General features: G+C 48.5%; 1 protein-coding gene across 1 annotated transcript; it reads right to left on the reverse strand.

Moving 5' to 3' along the window:
• Positions 1–13,688: 13,688 nt before the first annotated feature.
• On the reverse strand, positions 13,689–14,651 carry LOC311514353 (olfactory receptor 52K2-like; the record flags this gene model as incomplete). Its single annotated transcript, XM_084616908.1, has 1 exon — positions 13,689–14,651. The coding sequence occupies one exon, from the start codon at positions 14,649–14,651 to the stop codon at positions 13,689–13,691; it is 963 nt and encodes a 320-aa protein (XP_084473034.1).
• Between the last annotated feature and the right edge of the window lie 6,104 nt (positions 14,652–20,755).

A 20,755-nucleotide genomic window follows, 5' to 3' on the forward strand; every position in this document is an offset into this window, starting at 1 on the left:
GACTATTTAGAAAAGCTGGACGTGCACAAGTCCATGGGGCCAGACGAGTTGCATCCGAGAGTGCTGAAGGAATTGGCAGCTGTGATTGCAGAGCCATTGGCCATTATCTTTGAAAACTCGTGGCGAACCGGGGAAGTCCCGGATGACTGGAAAAAGGCTAATGTAGTGCCAATCTTTAAAAAAGGGAAGAAGGAGGATCCGGGGAACGACAGGCCAGTCAGCCTCACCTCAGTCCCTGGAAAAATCATGGAGCAGGTCCTCAAAGAATCAATCCTGAAGCACTTGCATGAGAGGAAAGTGATCAGGAACAGCCAGCATGGATTCACCAAGGGAAGGTCATGCCTGACTAATCTAATTGCCTTTTATGATGAGATTACTGGTTCTGTGGATGAAGGGAAAGCAGTGGATGTATTGTTTCTTGACTTTAGCAAAGCTTTTGACACGGTCTCCCACAGTATTCTTGTCAGCAAGTTAAGGAAGTATGGGCTGGATGAATGCACTATAAGGTGGGTAGAAAGCTGGCTAGATTGTCGGGCTCAATGGGTAGTGATCAATGGCTCCATGTCTAGTTGGCAGCCGGTATCAAGTGGAGTGCCCCAAGGGTCGGTCCTGGGGCCGGTTTTGTTCAATATCTTCATAAATGATCTGGAGGATGGTGTGGATTGCACTCTCAGCAAATTTGCGGACGATACTAAACTGGGAGGAGTGGTAGATACGCTGGAGGGGAGGGATAGGATACAGAAGGACCTAGACAAATTGGAGGATTGGGCCAAAAGAAATCTGATGAGGTTCATTAAGGATAAGTGCAGGGTCCTGCACTTAAGACGGAAGAATCCAATGCACCGCTACAGACTAGGGACCGAATGGCTAGGCAGCAGTTCTGCAGAAAAGGACCTAGGGGTGACAGTGGACGAGAAGCTGGATATGAGTCAGCAGTGTGCCCTTGTTGCCAAGAAGGCCAATGGCATTTTGGGATGTATAAGTAGGGGCATAGCGAGCAGATCGAGGGACGTGATCATTCCCCTCTATTCGACATTGGTGAGGCCTCATCTGGAGTACTGTGTCCAGTTTTGGGCCCCACACTACAAGAAGGATGTGGATAAATTGGAGAGAGTCCAGTGAAGGGCAACAAAAATTATTAGGGGTCTAGAACACATGACTTATGAGGAGAGGCTGAGGGAGCTGGGATTGTTTAGCCTGCAGAAGAGAAGAATGAGGGGGGATTTGATAGCTGCTTTCAATTACCTGAAAGGGGGTTCCAAAGAGGATGGCTCTAGACTGTTCGCAATGGTAGCAGATGACAGAACGAGGAGTAATGGTCTCAAGTTGCAGTGGGGGAGGTTTAGATTGGATATTAGGAAAAACTTTTTCACTAAGAGGGTGGTGAAACACTGGAATGCGTTACCTGGGGAGGTGGTAGAATCTCCTTCCTTAGAGGTTTTTAAGGTCAGGCTTGACAAAGCCCTGGCTGGGATGATTTAACTGGGAATTGGTCCTGCTTCGAGCAGGGGGTTGGACTAGATGACCTTCTGGGGTCCCTTCCAACCCTGATATTCTATGATTCTATGATTCTATGACACAGACCAGAAGACATCCACAGAGAGGAGAGAAAGACCAGTTCAAGGATTCCCATGGAGTCTACTGGAATTTCCACTAGGGATAAGAATTCCCCCAAATCTTGGTCCCAAGTTTAAAATCAACCAAGTCTTTTGGAAGGTTTGGAAAAGCCGAGGGAACTCCACCCCACTGAATTACGTTTTCTTTTCACTGCACCTCGTCCCTTCTGGGGTCCAGCTAGAAAGGGAAGAGCTGAAGTCTCAGAAGAATGGCTGCCTGGCCAGATTGGCAGGTGGATGCAGTCAGGAAGTGCCAGCACAGCCATGAAAGTGCCTCTTCTCAGGGTACGTCTACACCGCACCCCCTCCTCCCCCGGGGAGCAAGTCTCAGAGTCTGGGGGAACATACCTGGGCTCACGGTACAGGGCTAAAGATAGCAGTGTAGCCATTTCTGATCGGGCTGGAACCGGGGCTCTGAAAGCCAGTGAAGGGGGAAGGCCCAGAGCCCAGACTTCAGTCTGAGCGGGAACATCTTCACTGCTCTTCTGAGTGCCGTGGCCTGAACCCCACGAGCCAGACTCAATTGACCTGGGCTCTGAGACGCTGCCATGTTTTTGTTTGTTTTCAGTGTAGACTTATTTATAGTCAAGAGAATCCACTCGTTGCACCAAATGTCTCCCCATTGGTCTGCATTGTTCACAGGGTCACTGAATGCCTCAGGGGCATATGGGGATGAAATGAGGGGAGATTTCTTCTCCTCGGTGAGTTCACTACTCCCGGGAACTGTAACACCGACACAGATTGGAAACTCTATCGGGCACCTTTTCCTTACACATGTGTACAGCACCTGGCACGACGGGACTCGGTTTCCAGGCTGAGGCCTCTGAGCACTATCCCAGTGCAAACTAAAAGCAATAACATAAGGCAGCTGGCTGCGGAGTAAATATCTACGAGGCTGTATTGCCTCCTAAGGCCTCTCCCTGTGAGTGGCGTTCAGTAGCTAGCTTGTATTCGTAGTGACTGCAGACTTTGAAACATTCAACCAGAAAGCAGCTGAAGTTGACTTGTCTGGCCAGGGTGACCCTCTTGCATAGCCGGAGGAGGTACTCCGGGCACTAATACAGCCTCCTACGGGAAGTGGTGGAGGGTTCATTGGTTGCATTAAAACGAGACTGGGCAGAGCACTGGGGAATCTGCTGTAGTGATCAGTTCTGCAATGGCTGAGGGATCATGGTCTAGGAGGGACTGAAAATGGCTTTTCTCGCTCTCATTCTCATGATGCAGGAACAGTTTCTTTTCTCCCAAGACTGAAAAGAAAGAGTGAACTCTGTCTGCCAAGGATGGGTGGGGAGGACAAAGTGGAAGCAGAGATTCCCAGCTGAACTGCGAGACCCCCCCGCGGGGAGAAGGCGAGTTCTCTCACTCTGGCTATAAATCCACCAAAGGCAGGCAGCTGTGGGTGAGCATGTGGACCTCACACAGCCCGTGAGGGAAACCAAGGCTCTAGGAAAGGAGGGGAGCACTGCAGGATTCTGGTGAGTTGGCCCATGGAATCCGATTTGTGAGGGCAAAGGAATTGGACTGTTCTGTAGCCATGGACGGGTCTGAAGCAGAACCTCAGATCCAAACACACCCACATTCTGGGCAAGTTTAAAATCTGATCCAAAGTCTTCTGCTGTATATTTTAATTTCCTGTTTCATCTGTGGATTTGTATTGATCTCCACCTGATCCAGCTGGGGGCCTATCACTAGGCATCTATGGTCTATATTTAGAATGAATGATCTGGTTTTCACCTAAATGAGTGACCTGGTTTTCAATGGGACTGATGGGTGTTCAGCACCTCCTAAAAATCAAGTTATGTGCCCAAGCGTGGATGAAGGCAAATACTTTCAACACCCAAGATTGAGAATGTGGTGCTAAGTGGCTCTTTAGACGTTTCACAGGCAGATTACCTCTCGACTTCAGCGTTGGTCCTACTTCCTTTCTGTTAAGGTGCCTGGATTCTGAAAGGGGAATTCTGAAATAACTGCCCCCACAAATCAGGTGTGTGGAGGCCTCTGTGCCCACATTCCTGCTGGCAGATCATTGTGGGTGCAAACAAAGATGGAAAGGCCTACAAGCTAATGACGGGATGGAGCCAGGAGCCATGTGTTAAAATTCCGCCACTAAATGATTGGGAAGTTTGGGGTGATTTTGTACATTCTCTAGATATTGAGAATTATTGATCTTTGGATAGCCCTCAGAATGTGCAAGGCACTGTACAGACACACACACACACACACGAACATACACACACAGATACTTTCCTTCCTCAAAATTAAGCCCTGTGTAACATACGAGGGGGGAGATAAAGGAATACAAACGAAAAAGTGGACCATTTTTCCTACCCTTATATGCATCTGTTATGTTAGATACATGCACATCAGCTCTACCCGATGGCCCATTGTTCCTTGGCCAAGTGGGGATGGGAGTGAAGCAGGAATGGGGAGCGGTCCAGTTCAGGGAGGCTGTTCTATACCTGGAGGCAGCGTGGGAGAAGCAGAGAGGTGGGCAGTCTGTCCCTGGAAAGAGTGGAGGGGAGAGGGGACAACACGAGAAGGGAACTGAGTGAATTAGTAAGGAGACGGAGCTGCGAAGTGCCCTGAGGATGAGGACAAGGAGCCTGTGGAGGGATTTCATGCTTTGGGTGTGCGAGAAGGGGCATGTGGACTAGAGTGGAGGAGGTTGCCAGAACCAAAGCTAGAGATGATGAGGGGCTGGAAATGGAGGAGAATTTTTGTTGTGTAGATAGAAGGGTCGGATCTTAGGAGCATGATGGAGAGTGACGTGACAGGACTTGGATAGGCCCTGCACACGCAGGTTGGAGGGTCAAAGACATCTGCCAGGTTGTAGCCCTGAATGAGTGCGAGGCTGGAGGTGTTGTCAGCTGATAGAGCTGGGGAGAGGAGAGGGCTTGGCAACGAAGGCAATGAATTTTCCCCTTCCCCCGCCTACTCCCCAGCATAAGAGACAGGAGGCTGGGGTCAGGGTGCTTCCCCTGGAATTCAGTCCCTACTCAACCTTTGTCAGAGATACCCTAACCATGCTGCAAAGCACATATTTACTGTCCCAACTTCTCACCTGGCAAGTGTAGGAGTCATGGGGTGAGTCGCTGTCTGAGGGAGGGAAGGGTTTTGCTAAGTTCTACACTATTTGGTTTCGGCTGATTTGCTTGATATGTTTTGTGGGTTGGGGCTAATCTGGGTTGAACTTGTACAAGTGCACAAAGCTCCAAGGACTTCAATAGCTCAGACATAGGTGAGAGCAGGAGTGGGTGGGTGAGATTCTGTGGCCTGCGTTGTACACTTCCTGCTGGCTAAATTCTACCTCCTCTTTCCTCCCATGATGAACCCCATCGTGTATGGTGTGAAAACTAAACAGATTCGTGACCGGGTGCTTCTCCTGTTCTGTGGGAAAAGCTTCTACGCTGAGCAGGAGGGGGCTGCTGATCAATCAGGAAGCAGAGGATGCAGGAGAGGTTTTCTGAGTAACTTAGACAGCATGGTTTTGGGGGCTTTGTGTACGCTGGGATGGGAACCCCACCTCTGATTCACAGGGAGCTGTACACCATCCCCTACACGAGCTTAGCGCTGCTGGCAGGAAGGTGATCTTGGCCGTGACCTTGTCCTTACTTCGCCCCGTGTGTGGAGCGTGAAAAGGAGTGTGAAGGCTCCTTGCACCTTCTCTTTCTTTGCTGGAATCTAGCCTTTATTAGTGACACACCCAGCCATGGCCAAGGACGTCCATGCTGCAGGAACAAATGCTGTATCTGCTCCTGAAGTTCAGTCAGCTCTGAGATGAAGCAACACACCAGGGGCCATTTTGGCCCCAGAAGAAGTGCTGAGTGCTGGGCTTTTCTGTCTCAAATGTGCCACCATGGAAAGTGCTGGGTACCAACTTTTCTAGGTGAAATCTGGCCTTCGTTGTGGTGTCTGAACATTTGAGAGTCTGTTCCCAGTTGTTTAACCCTACCGCACAGCAGCACAATGCACTAGGTCAAGAGAAGGGCGTGAGGAAGGCTGGATCTGCCTGAAAGTGCACTTCAAAATTCCCCAAATCCTCACTAGAGTGATCTCACATGTTAGCATTTAGGCTTGTTTGTCAGCCTGAGATAGAATTTTGGAGTTGACTTTTTGATACTCTTATATCTTATACTAATATGTGTGAAGAACAATGAAGAAAGACACTGTGTGTTGCATTCCCCACCAGATGGGCCTTTTAGTACAATGGGAAAAGATAAGGGATTCAGCTAAATTGTTACTGGGCATGGTGGGAATGTCATATCTGAGCACACACTTAAAGACGGCCTCAACTCCTTATCTGAAGGCAAGGTCAAGCAACCAGTTAGGATGGAAAGAGAGGCTGTGGGGTGGAGGTGAGGGAGGCATAAGAAACACTAAAAACCGAAGAAAGGCCTGGCCTTGGCCAGAACACAACCTCACTCCTTCCCCCTCCCATGCGGTACAAAAGGGGTGGGATGAAGACCCTAGACTCACAACCCTCCAAAACGGAACATGACCCTAAGTGGTAAGGGGTATAACTAGGGGAATGCGCTGCAGGTATATTTGGGCCTGCTAAGGAGGAGCAGCGGGGAATGGGGAATAGGGAATGGGAAATGGGGAATGGAGGTGGGGAATGAGGAACAGGGACAGAGGCAAGGCTCTGCGGCATCAAAGCTGGGAAGGGGGACGTGGAGTAAACACTTTGCGGTGTGACAGCTGGGAACAGAGCACTGGGGAACAGACTCTGCCGGCGTGTAAAGCTATGGACGTGTTTGCTTGGATAAACATGTCTGCGCTTCAGACTTCTGGTCTTCTGCTTTCCGTCTGCGTGGCAAGAACCAGGGCAGAGGGTGAACGGACAGCTAACCTCAGACACAAAGTATTCAGAGTCCACTTTCTGATACTGACAATAAATAAATGAAACAGAGTACTCTGTGTGTGTGTGTGTGTGTGTGTGTGAGTACTCTGTGTGTGTGTGTGTGTGTGTGTGTGTGTGTGTGTGTGTGTGTGTGTGTGTGTGTGTGTGTGTAGATCAATAAAATACTCAGGAAAAAGTCTTGGTTTGCTTTGCTATCAACTTTGTTCCTGTTGCCTAATATATACTGTACAGCATATAGATATATATCACATTAATATTATGTATTCTGGGCACCACATAGATACTAGGATGCATTTAGGAACAGTGGGAGGGCACCGTCAGGGTAAGGTGAATGCCGTATCGCTGCACGGGACGGCTCTTTGGAGATTGGTATCGTATCGACCTTTTCCCTTCACCATATTAATAAACCCGACTGACATTGGCTATTTGTGCTCTTGAGTATATTTCATAACAAAATAATGAACCAAAGTGTGGTGAAACGATATAATTGATCAATAGTTCCAGATAGTTTGAATCACCACCCAGAGATATCACTGCAGAGATCCTATGGCCCATTTTCCCTGGAAAACTTCTGTTTTCTGTCACCCTGTGGGGTAACATAAAGAGAAACTGTTGCTCGGCCCTCCATGACAAAGCTCCGCCGTGGCTCCCCACCCCCAACTGACGCCCTTTCCCCATAGTGCAAGGGGGGCATGGGTGGAGTTTGGAGGACGATGGGGGTGCTGCCCCTCAAACTGCAAAGGTTCAGCCACCCCACTGAACAGATCGAGTCACAGCCCCCACCCTGGGCAGGCCCTCTCCCAGTCCCAAGGCACCCGGCACTGCCATGTAGAACTGGGAAGCAGACAGTGATGAGGAGCCCTGTGCCAGGAGCCGGCCCCAGCCCCCTGCTTGGTGGGGTGGTGTCCGGCGATGACCGGGGGAGTACAGCATCTCCGGTGGGTGGCAGAGGGCAAAGTGGAGCTGCCAGAGGTGGGGGAGGAGAAGGGGCCGGCCCCGAGAGGAGGTGGTTCCCAGGTGGCTGGAGGGTTCATGGCTTTTCCTGCTCCAAGCTCCCGCATCCCCTGATCCATGGCTGTTGGGCGCCCAGAGTCTCAGCCCTGCTACCCTCCAAGGAATGGGGCTGGGCCTTGCCACTCTGTTTCCACCTGGCCAATGTTGTGATTTGGACCAACATAGGTAACAGCCTGGCCTGGCACCAGTGTGTCCCTCTGCCCAGCACTGGCGGCTCCTGAGGCCTTCCTTTTTTCCGGTGCGGGGGTTGCCTGTGAGGTGCACCAGCTTACTGGGTGGGTGCAAATTAATTCCAGTTCTGTACAATAAAAACACTAAGCCTGGAAACTATCCTTGCAACAAACCCCATTGCCAACTCTGTCCACATATCTGTTCAAGAAAGAAGAGGAGTACTTGTGGCACCTTAGAGACGAACCAATTTATTTGAGCATAAGCTTTCATGACCTACAGCTCACTTCATCAGATGCATACTATGGAAAATACAGAAGATGTTTTTATACACACAGACAATGAAAACTGGGTGTTTATCACTACGAAAGGTTTTCTCTCCCTCCACCCCACTCTCCTGTTGGTAATAGCTTATCTAAAGTGATCACTCTCCCTACAATGTGTATGATAGTCAAGGTGGGCCATTTCCAGCACAAATCCAGGTTTTCTCCCCCGTCCATCCCACTCCAGCATTTGCTCAAGAAACTCCCTGAAAAAGCACAAGATCAAATTCACACAGACACACCCCTGGAACCCCGACCTGGGATATTCTATCTACTACTCAAGATCCATAAACCTGGAAATCCTGGGCGCCCCATCATCTCAGGCATTGGCATCCGGACAGCAGGATTGTCTGGTTATGTAGACTCCCTCCTCAGGCCCTACGCTACCAGCACCCCCAGCTACCTTCGAGACACCACTGACTTCCAGAGGAAACTACAATCCATCGGTTATCTTTCTGATAACACCATCCTGGCCACTATGGATGTAGAAGCCCTCTACACCAGCATTCCACACAAAGATGGACTGCAAGCTGTCAAGAACACTATCCCCGATAATGTCATGGCTAACCTGGTGGCTGAACTTCGTGACTTTGTCCTTACCCATAACTCTTTTACATTTGGGGACAATGTATACCTTCAAATCAGCGGCACTGCTTTGGGTACCCGCATGGCCCCACAGTATGCCGACATTTTTATGGCTGACTTAGAACAACACTTCCTCAGCTCTCGTCCCCTAATGCCCCTACTTTACTTGCACTACATTGATGACATCTTCATCATCTGGACCCATGGAAAAGCAGCCGTTGAGGAATTCCACCATGATTTCAACAATTTCCATCCCACCATCAACCTCAGCCTGGTCCAGTCCACACAAGAGATCCACTTCCTGGACACTACAGTGCTAATAAACGATGGTCACATAAACACCACCCTATACCGGAAACCCACTGACCGCTATTCCTACCTACATGCCTCCAGCTTTCACCCTGACCACACCACATGATCCATTGTCTACAGCCAAGCTCTGCGATACAACTGCATTTGCTCCAACCCCTCAGACAGAGACAAACACCTACAAGATCTCTATCAAGCATTCTTACAACTACAATACCCACCTGCTGAAGTGAAGAAACAGATTGATAGAGCCAGAAGAGTTCCCAGAAGTCACCTACTACAGGACAGGCCTAACAAAGACAATAACAGAACTCCACTGGCCGTCACTTTCAGCCCCCAACTGAAACCCCTCCAACGCATTATCAAGGATCTACAACCTATCCTGAAGGACGACCCAACACTCTCACAAATCTTGGGAGACAGGCCAGTCCTTGACTATAGACAGCCCCCCAACCTGAAGCGAATACTCACCAGCAACCACATACCACACAACAGAACCACTAACCCAGGAACTTATCCTTGCAACAAAGCCCGTTGCCAACTGTGCCCACATATCTATTCAGGGGACACCATCATAGGGCCTAATAACATCAGCCACACTATCAGAGGCTCGTTCACCTGCACATCTACCAATGTGATATATGCCATCATGTGCCAGCAATGCCCCTCTGCCATGTACATTGGCCAAACCGGACAGTCTCGATGCAAAAGAGTAAATGGACACAAATCAGATGTCAAGAATTATAACATTCAAAAACCAGTAAGAGAACACTTCAATCTCCCTGATCACTCAAGAAAAGACTTAAAAGTGGCAATTCTTCAACAACAAAACTTCAAAAACAGACTCCAATGTGAAACTGCAGAACTGGAATTAATTTGCAAACTGGACACCATCAAATTAGGCTTGAATAAAGACTGGGAATGGATGGGTCATTACACAACCTAAAAACTATTTCCCCATGCTAATTTCCCCCCCTATTGTTACTCACACCTTCTTATCAACTGTTTGAAATGGGCCATCCTGATTATAACTAAAAAAGGTTTTTTTTGTCCTGCTGACAATAGCCCACCTTAATTGATTAGTCTCGTTAGAGTTGGTATGGCAACCCCCATCTTTTCATGGTCTCTGTATATATATCTTCCTACTGTATTGTCCACTGCATGCAGCCGATGAAGTGGGTTTTAGCCCATGAAAGCTTATGCCCAAATAAATGTGTTAGTCTCTAAGGTGCCACAACGACTCCTCGTTCTTTTTGCTGATACAGACTAACACGGCTCCACTCTGAACCCTGTCAGGATGAAATGTGTTGTCATAAATATAAAATGAAGGGTAAACCCCTTTAAAATCCCTCCTGGCCAGAGGAAAAAATCCTCTCACCTGTAAAGGGTTAAGAAGCTAAAGGTAACCTCGCTGGCACCTGACCAAAATGACCAATGAGGAGACAAGATACTTTCAAAAGCTGGGAGGAGGGAGAGAAACAAAGGGTCTGTGTCTGTTGGTATGCTGCTTTTGCTGGGAATAGAGCAGGAATGGAGTCTTAGAACTTTTAGTAAGTAATCTAGCTAGGTATGTGTTAGATTATGATTTCTTTAAGTGGCTGAGAAAAGAATTGTGCTGAATAGAATGACTATTTCTGTCTGTGTGTCTTTTCTGTAACTTAAGGTTTTGCCTAGAGGGATTCTCTATGTTTTGAATCTAATTACCCTGTAAGGTACCTACCATCCTGATTTTACAGGGGTGATTCCTTTACTCCTATTTACTTCTATTTCTATTAAAAGTCTTCTTGTAAGAAAACGGAATGCTCTTTCATTGTTCTCAGATCCAAGGGTTTGGGTCTGTGCTCACCTATGCAAATTGGTGAGGATTTTTACCAAACCCTTCCCAGGAAGTGGGGTGCAAGGGTTGGGAGAATTTTGGGGGGAAAGACGTGTCCAAACTACATTTCCCAGTAAACCCAGTTAGAGTTTGGTGGTGGCAGTGGATATTCCGAGGACAAAGGATAAAATTAATTTGTACCTTGGGGCAGTTTTAACCTAAGCTGGTAAAAGTAAGCTTAGGAGGTTTTCATGCAGGTCCCCACATCTGTACCCTAGAGTTCAGAGTGGGGGAGGAACCTTGACATGTGTGTAGCAACATTACATGTTACGGTATAAGCAGAAGCTGAAATTAGGTCTGAAATGGGTTTACTAGACGAGTCTGCATAAACCTTTTTCTCAAAGACAAAGGACAAGCTGACACCCCTGACCAGGGCAATCAGCTACCAAGTAGCCATTCCTTGGCAAGGAAGAGGGCAGCAATAAACAGATCTGCATTGTAGCAAATACCAGCCTGGATCCTCTTTCACCACAAGATTCCTTGAGTGCAACTTCGCAGCAGGGGTAATTCTCAGAATAACAAGTTTCAAAGGGGGACAGGACTATAAAAATGATGGGCAAAAACAGCCCAAGGTATCTGTCCCTTCCATGTCTCTCTCTTTCATCCCAAAAGACAAAAGAAACACCCTTTGACGTTTGGTCAACCCTGGTGCTGGGAGCATGTGGGGAGAATCTGATCTTGAACCAAGTTTGTTAAGTTTTAGTTTCTAGAAAGGGTTTGATCTTTATTTCTCTTGTAACCATTCCTGACTTTAAGGTCTTATACTTCTAGTGGCGTAAAACCGATCTCTTTGTAGTGAAATAAACTTGCTTTATTCTTGAATCAAAAGTAACCCAGTGTTGTGTTTAAACTGAATTGTGTGGCTAACTCCATGTAAAGCAGCCAGCTGTTGGATATTGAGCCCTTAGAGGGGCAGTGGAGTGGGCCTTAAATATCTGAACTGTCCAGGAGAGGGCTGGACAGCGCAGAATATACTTTCCTTTGGGAAACCCATGCCAGGGGGACGTGCCTGCAGGAGCCTGTCTTTGCACCGTGCACCGCAGCTTGGTTGCAAAAAGAGCAGTCACACCTTATAGCACACCTGGTCTAGGCTCGGTCTGCATGGAGGGAAGATACCTGGGCAGCTTCACCATCCAGCCAGGTCCCCATTGGGTGGTTCCGCTAAGGATGCTCATCCAGCATGGGGCTTGTCCAGTGGACTCTCAGCCTTGCACTGTCTTCTCCCTGTTCTCTGGGGTAATGGTATGCAGCAGGGAGGACAGAAATTGGTCGAGGGGTTGCTCTCCCCCTGCCATGTCCATCAGTCCCGGTGACAGCTGTGTTTGGACCTCTCTTGGCAGCCTGTCCTTGGCGATTCTTGTTTTCCTGGTTCGCCAAATGTCTCGCATGTGACAGCGCTGCTTTTTGTTAGCATTCGTCATTGGTCTTTCCAATATGTGGTACAGGCTCCGAGATCAAGTCAGATTTGTGTCTGATTTGAATAAATACAAGCTGTTGCCCTGAGATTGCTTTGGAGGGGCACTGGAGGGAAACACAAGCCAGACTTAGGATCAAATTCTCAACAGCACCAATGTGGCTCAGGAGCCCAAGTGCCATTGACTTTCAGTGAGACTTAGGCTCCTCTGGGACAGATTTTTAAAGGGTTTAGGCAGCTAAAGATGCAGGTAGGTCCCCAGTGGGATTTTCAGAAGCATCCAGGGGCCTTTGCATCTTTAGGCACCTAACAAGCATTAAAAATCCGGCCCAGTGTCCCTCAATCACTTTTGAAAATTTTACCCATCAGTCCCAACAGGACTTGGTCACTTGTGGCATGTCTCCACAGCCAGCGGCAGCGAACGTCTGAGCTCGGGTTGACACATGTCGGCTGGTGCGGCTCGTGCTGCCCTGTTATGAACAGCTGCGTGGCCAGTGGTGCTAAGGTGTGGCTTGGGCCGGAGCTCAGGGTCTGAAGCACAGCTCCCCTCGCTAGGCTTCAAAGCCCTCGTGCCAGCCCTCATGCAACATCTACACAGATATTTTTAGCATGGAAACGCAAGCCCCCCGAGCTCCAGTCTGTAGCCCTGGGCTGGCAGGCTCACTGCTGCAGGCTGCGGGGACGTACCCTTAAGTGGCGCTTTTGAAAATGCTCCCCTGCAAGGCACCAGGGGCCAAATCCTGACAAGTCAGAATGGTCACACATCTTTGATTTTTCAAATAACGGTGAAATTTTTTCCCCAAATTTTGGAAACCAGTAAAAATTTTGACAAAGAAATCACGGTATTTTTCAACCAGCTAGAGAGCCAGCTGAAGTTTCAAAAAAACATTTTCAAAAGACCCTCATGGAACTTTCCAAAAACATTGCTGACATTAAAAATAACCCATCAACAGTTAAACAAATGGCACTGACGTAATTTCCAAAAATGTCATTGACATTTTAAAACAACACCTTGGAATAGGAAACACCGGGAAAAAAAGGTCCAATCAAACATTAAAAAACTTTTGCAAAAATGTGGACTGAGTTTTCAGGTAGCTCTGCTGAAACACCAGATGGGGATAGTAATAGCTCAGAACCCCTCAGGATTAGTCCCATTGGCTTCAATGGGCGTCGGGCTGCTCAGCACCTCTTGGCAGCTGGCCCTGTACTGTCAGCAGGTGGATACCGGTAGGCAAGCCATTCATTGGGTTTTAAGCCAGACAGACCTGGTTCTCTATGCTTTGTCCCCTGTCCGGTGCTGCTCTCAAACCTGCCATGGTTAGCTCTGGTATCATGCATGGAGGATGCTGTTTCGCGGAGTGTGTTGCTCCACCCCTGCCGGTGTGAGCTCACATGCATTGTGCGCCATGACCTCACACGCACTGTGCATGCGATATCATGCTGCTGGGAGCGGGGAAACACAGGCAAAGGCGGGGACAACGGAGGGGAGGTCCTGTATTCTGGGGCTGCGTCAGTGGCCACCCTACATACTGGCTTCTGCTAAGGTCTTTCTTTGGCCAAAGAGCTTAAAGACCCGTTTCCGGATCTGCTTGGACTTCATGCCATAGATGACTGGGTTTAGCATGGGGGGAACAACGAGGTACAGGTCAGCCACCAAGACCTGGGTGTGAGGAGCAAGGCTGAGGTCCAAAATATGCAGGTACATAGAAAGGAGCCCTCCCAAGTAGAAGAGCAGGATGACACAGACATGGGAGCCACAGGTGCTGAAGGCCTTGAGACGTGCTTCCTGAGATGAGAGCCGTAGGACGGAGCGGAGGATTATGCCGTAAGAGCAGGTGATGAAGATGAAGTCTGTCCCCACTAGGGCTGTGGCCACAATGATGCTGTACAGGTCGCTGACTGCCGTGTCTGTGTGGGCCAGCTCCATCACAGCCATGTGCTCGCAATAGGAATGAGGGATGACATTCGTTTTACAGTAGGGCAGACTGGTTAGAAGGCAGGTTAAGGGTGTCACAATCCCCACCCCTCTAGCAAGGGACAGCAGCCCAATCTGGGCAATCTTTGAGCTGGTTAAGATAGTCTTGTATCTCAAGGGCTTGCAGATAGCCACGTACCGGTCTAAAGACATGGCCAAGAGCACCCCCGACTCCACTCCAGTGAAGGTGTGGATGAAGAACATCTGGAGGAAGCAGGCCCCGAAGCTGATCTCTCTGGAATCCAGCCAGAAGATGCTCAGCATTTTAGGGACAACGGCAGTTGAGAGGACCAAATCAATGACTGCCAGCATGGAGAGGAAATAGTACATGGGCTCATGGAGGGTCTCCTCCTGCTTTACAACGAAGAGGACAGTACCATTTCCTAGCAGAGCAATCAGATACATGAGGCAGAAGGGGATGGAGATCCAGACATGCTCAGATTCCAGGCTGGGGATGCCGGTCAGCAGGAATGTAGAGGGGTTAGGGCAGGTCTGATTGAAGGTTGACATGACCTACAGCAGTCCTGGATCAATCGATTTGCAGAAGATCTTTCCCTGTAATACAATAATTGAAGGGCTGGGATTTTTTCAGGATGCTGGACATTTTTCAAACCCAGCACGACTTCATTTGGTTTATTCAGGCCAAAGCGTTCAAAGCTCGGTGTCTTAAATTACGCTCCTAAATTGGCAGCATAGTCTGGAGGGGCAAAGTGGTCTAGTGGGGAGGGCACTGGACAGCAAGTCAGGAGATTTGAGTGCTGCCTTGGGCTCTGCCACTGAGCTGCTGGGTCACCTTGGGCCAGTCACTTGCCCACTCTGTGCCTCAGTTTCCCCTTCTTTGTCTGTCTTGTCTTTTTCCTTTGTAAGCTCTTCCGGGAAAGGGTTCTCTAGCATGAACATGTGTATGTACAGCTCCTAGCACGGTGAGGCCCTGATCTCAGCTGGGGCCCACAGTTGCTATTGTACTGACAGATGGGGAGAGTAGGGCACAGAGATTTCCATGCCCTGCCCTCTTTCCTCAGCCACCTTCCATGAACCAAGTGCAATCGGGAGACCCAGGAGCCTCTACGAGGATCCCACCGCAGACTCAGAGATAAGAAGAGGAAGATGAGGACTGAGGACATAAGATAATGTTTTGGAGACAGCAGACAGCCCTGGCTACTCCCTGATCAGCCTTTGCCCCTGTACAGCTACTGCAGTGCGTTGGGCCAGGGGTGAATCTGGCCTGATACGTCCATGGCAAAATGAACCAGAGAGAATTGCAGCTGTTTGATCATTGAAAATTACAGCTGGTGCATCCAGAGCTGTGAGTTAAGAACGTAATCAAGGATGTAAACAATTAAAAGTTTGACAACATCTATCTATCTATCTATCTATCTATCTATCTATCTATCTATCTAAGAGCGGCCATACTGGGTCAGACCAAAGGTCCATCTAGCCCAGAATCCTGTCTTCTGACAGTGGCCAACGCCAGATGCCCCAGAGGGTATGAACAGAACCGAGAATCATGAAGTGATCCATCCCCTGTCGACCATTCCCAGCTTCTGGCAAACAGAGGCTAGGGACACCATCCCTGCCCATCCTGGCTAATAGACATTGATGGACCTGTTCTCCATGAATTGATTTAGGTCTTTTTTGAGCCCTGTTATAGTCTTGGCCTTCACAACATCCTCTGGCAAAGAGTTCCACAGGTTAACTGTGTGTTGCGTGAAAAAATACTTCCTTTTGTTTCTTTAAACCTGCTGCCTATTCATTTCATTGGGTGACGCCTAGTTCTTGTGTTATGAGAAGGAATAAACAACACTTCCTTATTTACTTTCTCCACATCACTCATGATTTTATAGACTTCAATCATATCCACCCTTAGTCATCTCTTTTCCAAGCTCAAAGTCCCAATCTTATTAATCTCTCCTCACATGGCAGTCGTTCCATGCCCCTGTGCATTTTTGTTGCCCTTTTCTGAACCTTTTCCAATTCCAATATATCTTTTTTCAGATGGGGCAACCACATCTGCACGCAGTATTCAAGGTGTGGGTGTACCATGGATTTATCGAGAGGCAATAGGATATTTTCTGTCTTATTATCTATCCCTTTCCTCACGGTTCCCAATCTATTTCAACGTCACTACTGTGAAAATGTTGTCCAGGTATTTTTCTCTCTGAGAGTTGATTGTAGAAAGAATGGAGCCCGTAGGGTAATAAACTAGGTGAGCTCTGAGTTCTTTGAGCTGGATCCGTAGCTGATTTATGCCTACAACGGGACGGTGCATGTGTGGATGCCAGAGGAAGCTGGCTGGGAAGGCCATGCCCGTCCATCACCCTGTAAGCCTGAGTCTGCAAAACCACTTAATTTCTCTGCTTCTCTGTTACTGGCATTAAGTTACCCCCTGTGCAGCGCTGACAGACACTGGTTTCTGGCATTGTACCACATCTGGCCGTGTACAATAAAGCACCTTCAGATGCATGTTCCACACGAGATGCTGTGTAGCCAGTTTCTCCTTGTCTCCACTACTTCACTCTCTCCTTATGAATGCTCATCCCCCGCCCGCATGGGACTCCAGTCACAGCCCCTTCCCTGCACCCGCTATATTAGACCCTCAGAATCGGGAGAATCAGTTTCTGCCCTTGGAAAGCAGGAAGTTCAGAAATAGCCCGTCCCTTTGGCCTGTTTGGGTTCACCCCACACACAGACTGTCCCCTTGGCCTGTGCAGAAAATTCCTTCCCTGCCTCTACAGGGAGTCTTATTTCTGCTGTCCTGTCGGTCACATGTCTGCCCTTGTCATGTGCCCTGCAACTACGGCTCCCAGGGGCATGAACGCACATCTGCCCAAGGCCCAGCGCTTTGCTCTAGGTTCCCAAACATTTACACGGAATCTGAGACAGAGCCGGTGTTGGGTGCGCTCCTCCACTCCCATCCAGGATTGCAGGGACCACTTCCCCTGTCCTTGGCAAGGACATAATAGACCTGTGTCTAGTTGCCAGCCATTGCTTACATGGAACTGGAATAAGAAAATATTTATATATTATTGGCTACTGATAGCCGGAACAAAGAGAAGAGCCAGTAGCAGCGTGTGACCAGTCAGTGCCGCATCGACACAGCTTAGGAACGAGGCCTGTTGATAAACGTAGGCAGTTTATGCAGCCTTGTCATAGCAGTGTTGGTCCCAGGCTGTTAGAGAGGCCAGGTGAGTGTGGGAATATCTTTACTGGACCAACTTCTGTCGGTGAGAGAGAGACACAGAGCTCTGTGTGGCCCAGAACCTGGTCTCTCTCTCACCAACAGAAGTTGGTCCAATAAAAGATATTCCCTCCCCGACCTTGTCCCTCTGCACACACTTAAAACAGGTTTGATTGTGGGTTCCAATAGCCCCCCACAGCCAACTCTTTGGCCCCTTACGTAGCTAATTGCATCTCATTAACTTTGTGTGCAAAATAATTGCAATTTCTTTTAAATGCAAAACAGGTTGGAGATTTTAAAAAGTCCCCAGAAATGAAAACCCACATGGTAATAAATGAATTGCAGTAAAGCCCTGTGCAGATGGGGCTGCAGCATTTGATTACCAGTCATTTGCCTGAGGGAAGCTTCCCTGTATTGGTAAAAACCAGAACAGGAGCTGAGGGGAGTTAACTTTGAATTTTTAACCCTTCCCTCTCTAGTTCTTATCTGCCCCCTCTGTGCCGCCGATGTGGTCCCTTAGTGATGGGCTGGAACGTGTCTCCTCCCTGGATGTGCTCAGTGCAGGCAGACACATGGTCTTAGCCATGGCAGATACATGCCCCAGCACAGCAAGTGTGTTCTCTCGGGAGGTCCCTGGCCCCTTTAGCAGCAGCGTTCTGGCTGCCTGTCCCTGCTGCTATCAGCAGTACTGCACCCGAGAGCCAGAGTTTGAAGAGAGCTTGGCCCCACTTTGTCAGGGCTCTGCGCCCACGAGTAGCCTGCGTTTCCCACGAAGCCTCCGGCATGTGAAGCAGCACGTACCCGGCCCATTGAGCCGCACAGCTTGGGCATTCTGCCTGGATGTACATAGTTCCTCTGGCGACAGGCGTGAGTAGTGCTAATCTGCTTCCAGAGATGGGGAAAGTGAGACAAAGAGGCCGTGGCTCTGATCCTGCTTCCACTGAAGGCAGTGGAAAAACTCCCACTGGCTTCCAAGGTGCAGTATCGGGCTGTTACTCACGAGCAAGAAACCTGAAAGCTAGCGAGAGTGCCCATTAAAATTTCTACCTCCTGTTGCTATGCTCCATGCACTGCCCTGGAATCCAGCAGGGCGATGAGAAATGCTGGGCTGATGGATGGTATTTCTGGTTTGGGAAATGCCAGAATTGTCACACAACACCCGCCAGAGCCCTTCATGTTGTGGGGATCTTCCTACATTTTACACCAGTGTGAGGCCGATAATTACCTTACTGCCGATCAGTATTACAGCAGGAAGGCTGTGCTGCTGGTTGGAAAGAAATCAGGGAGACCATGAATGCTCTGCTGAAATGTATTTAAAAACAGACCTTGCAGAGAAGTGAATTTATACAAATAAGTCAAAGTCACCAAAGAGATGCAGACTGGACTGTTGTGATGACAAAAGTAGTGCAAGTCCACAGGGGCGAAAAGGGGACGACAAGGTGTTGCCACACATGTGTGTGTCTAAGGCTGTAGAAAAGAATGTTTGATGTTGTGTTAATTGAGGAATGATTTGCAATCAAATCATGAAAGACTAATTGCAGGTTTCAGAGTAGCCGCCGTGTTCGTCTGTATTCGCAATGCATCCGATGAAGTGAGCTGTAGCTCAGGAAAGCTTATGCTCAAATAAATTTGTTAGTCTCTAAGGTGCCACAAGTCCTCCTTTTCTTTTTACTAAAGCCTAAGAATTTCATCCAAAGGGGGCAGAATTCAGCTTGTGTTATCGTTGGCGTTTCTTGAATTCTGAGGACTTCCCCTTCTCACAAGGCCTTTTTTCCATGTTATTAAAGAGCTCATTCATAAAGAGCCAAATTCTGCTCAGTTAAATTGCTGTAAATCCAGAGTAGCTCTGCTTTAGTCAGTGCGACTACTTTATATTCACACCAGTGGGACTGAGAATAGGATTTGGCCCAAAGTTTTCCAGTGTATTTAAAAATTATGCATTAACAGAGCCCCTGATTACATCCATACTGCCCCAACTCACCTGGTTCCGTCTGTATCTTCTTCACCTACAGTGAATGCAACAGTCACACCCAAGCTGTGTGATTCTCCAGTCTGCCGGGACAACCCGCATGGGGGTATTTATACCTGTTAAAGAAATCCTCTTTCCTCCCCCAGCTGGGAATTCAGAGCCTTTCTTCATTACAGAGGAAACTCTGCGATCAGGCACAGGGAATAGCCACAAAGAGTAGCAGTAAATTAACCCATTCCTATTTTACAGGCCCTTGGCTTAATAGCTACATCTCCATTCAATAGTATGGGATTGATCTCCAAGAGGGAAGTGCAAGTGTGTGTGTGTGTATGTCTTTGTGTGTGTGTGTGCGTGTGTGTGTGTGCCTAGTTTAAGTGTGCAAATACCCCAAAGGCCTGTCTGCATGAGGGGATCTGCACAACTAGGGGGTGCGTGTGCAAAAGTGTCTATGACGTTTGAAGACTTGTCCCTGCTTGTTCAGGGCTCTGTTTAGGTTTGAATATGAAGTTAAGAGAGGGTTACCCAAAGCAGAACCCAAAGCAGTTTAGCTTAACTGCTTCGCTCCAGGCGGTGTCAGGAAGAAATGAGTGGGAACACAGCAGTTCTGGCTGAGGAAAGATCCATACAAGTAAGCGTGCTTTTATTGAGAACTACAAGGTATTGAAGCTCCCACAGACACTAGCGATAGGGTTAGAACATCCCTTAAATGGTGTTCTATTTTATTAATGAATGAATTAATAGGTAGCAGGTTTAAAACAAACACTAGCAAGTATTTTTTCACACAACGCCCTGTCAACCCCTGGAACCCTTTCTCAGAGGGTGTTGTGAAGGCCAATACGATAACACGGTTCAAAAGGGAGCTAGATAGATGAATGGAAGACAGGTCCATCAATGGCTATTAGCAGGATGGGCGGGAATGGTGTCCCTAGCCTCTGTTTGCCAGAAGGTGGGATTGGGTGACAGGGCATGGATCACTTTACGATGACCTGTCTGTTCATTCCCTTTGGGCACCTGCCATTGGCGACTGTCAGAGGACAGGATCCTGGGCTTGATGGACCTTTGTTCTGACCCAGTATGGCCGTTCTTTTGTTCTTCTGTTGTTTGTTTTGAGTTAGAGGTTGCTTTTATTCTGGAAACTTGGGCCAAAGAACAGTGCACTGATTTTGCCCTGCCCAAATTGCTTACAAGTCGGCACGGGAGGCAGGACACTTATAAATACGTATACACATCCGCAGAGAACACTGCCCCACACTCAGTCCAAAAAGGTCCCACAAATTGGTGGTTCCCCCCGGTGGCCTAAGATCAGGAGATCCATTCAGAGACAGGTTCCCCAAAGCTCAGAATAGCTTGTTCTGTGCGATATGAGGAGATCCTGGACCAAGGTGGTTTGGCTGCAGCTGTTGGGTCCTTTCCATATTCGGAATCAAACGTGAGTCAGATATTCAGATGAAGTGTCATGCAGGAACG

Source organism: Lepidochelys olivacea (genome assembly GCF_965140295.1).
Source record: "Lepidochelys olivacea isolate rLepOli2 genome assembly, chromosome: 1".
Lineage (NCBI taxonomy): Eukaryota > Metazoa > Chordata > Testudines > Cheloniidae > Lepidochelys > Lepidochelys olivacea.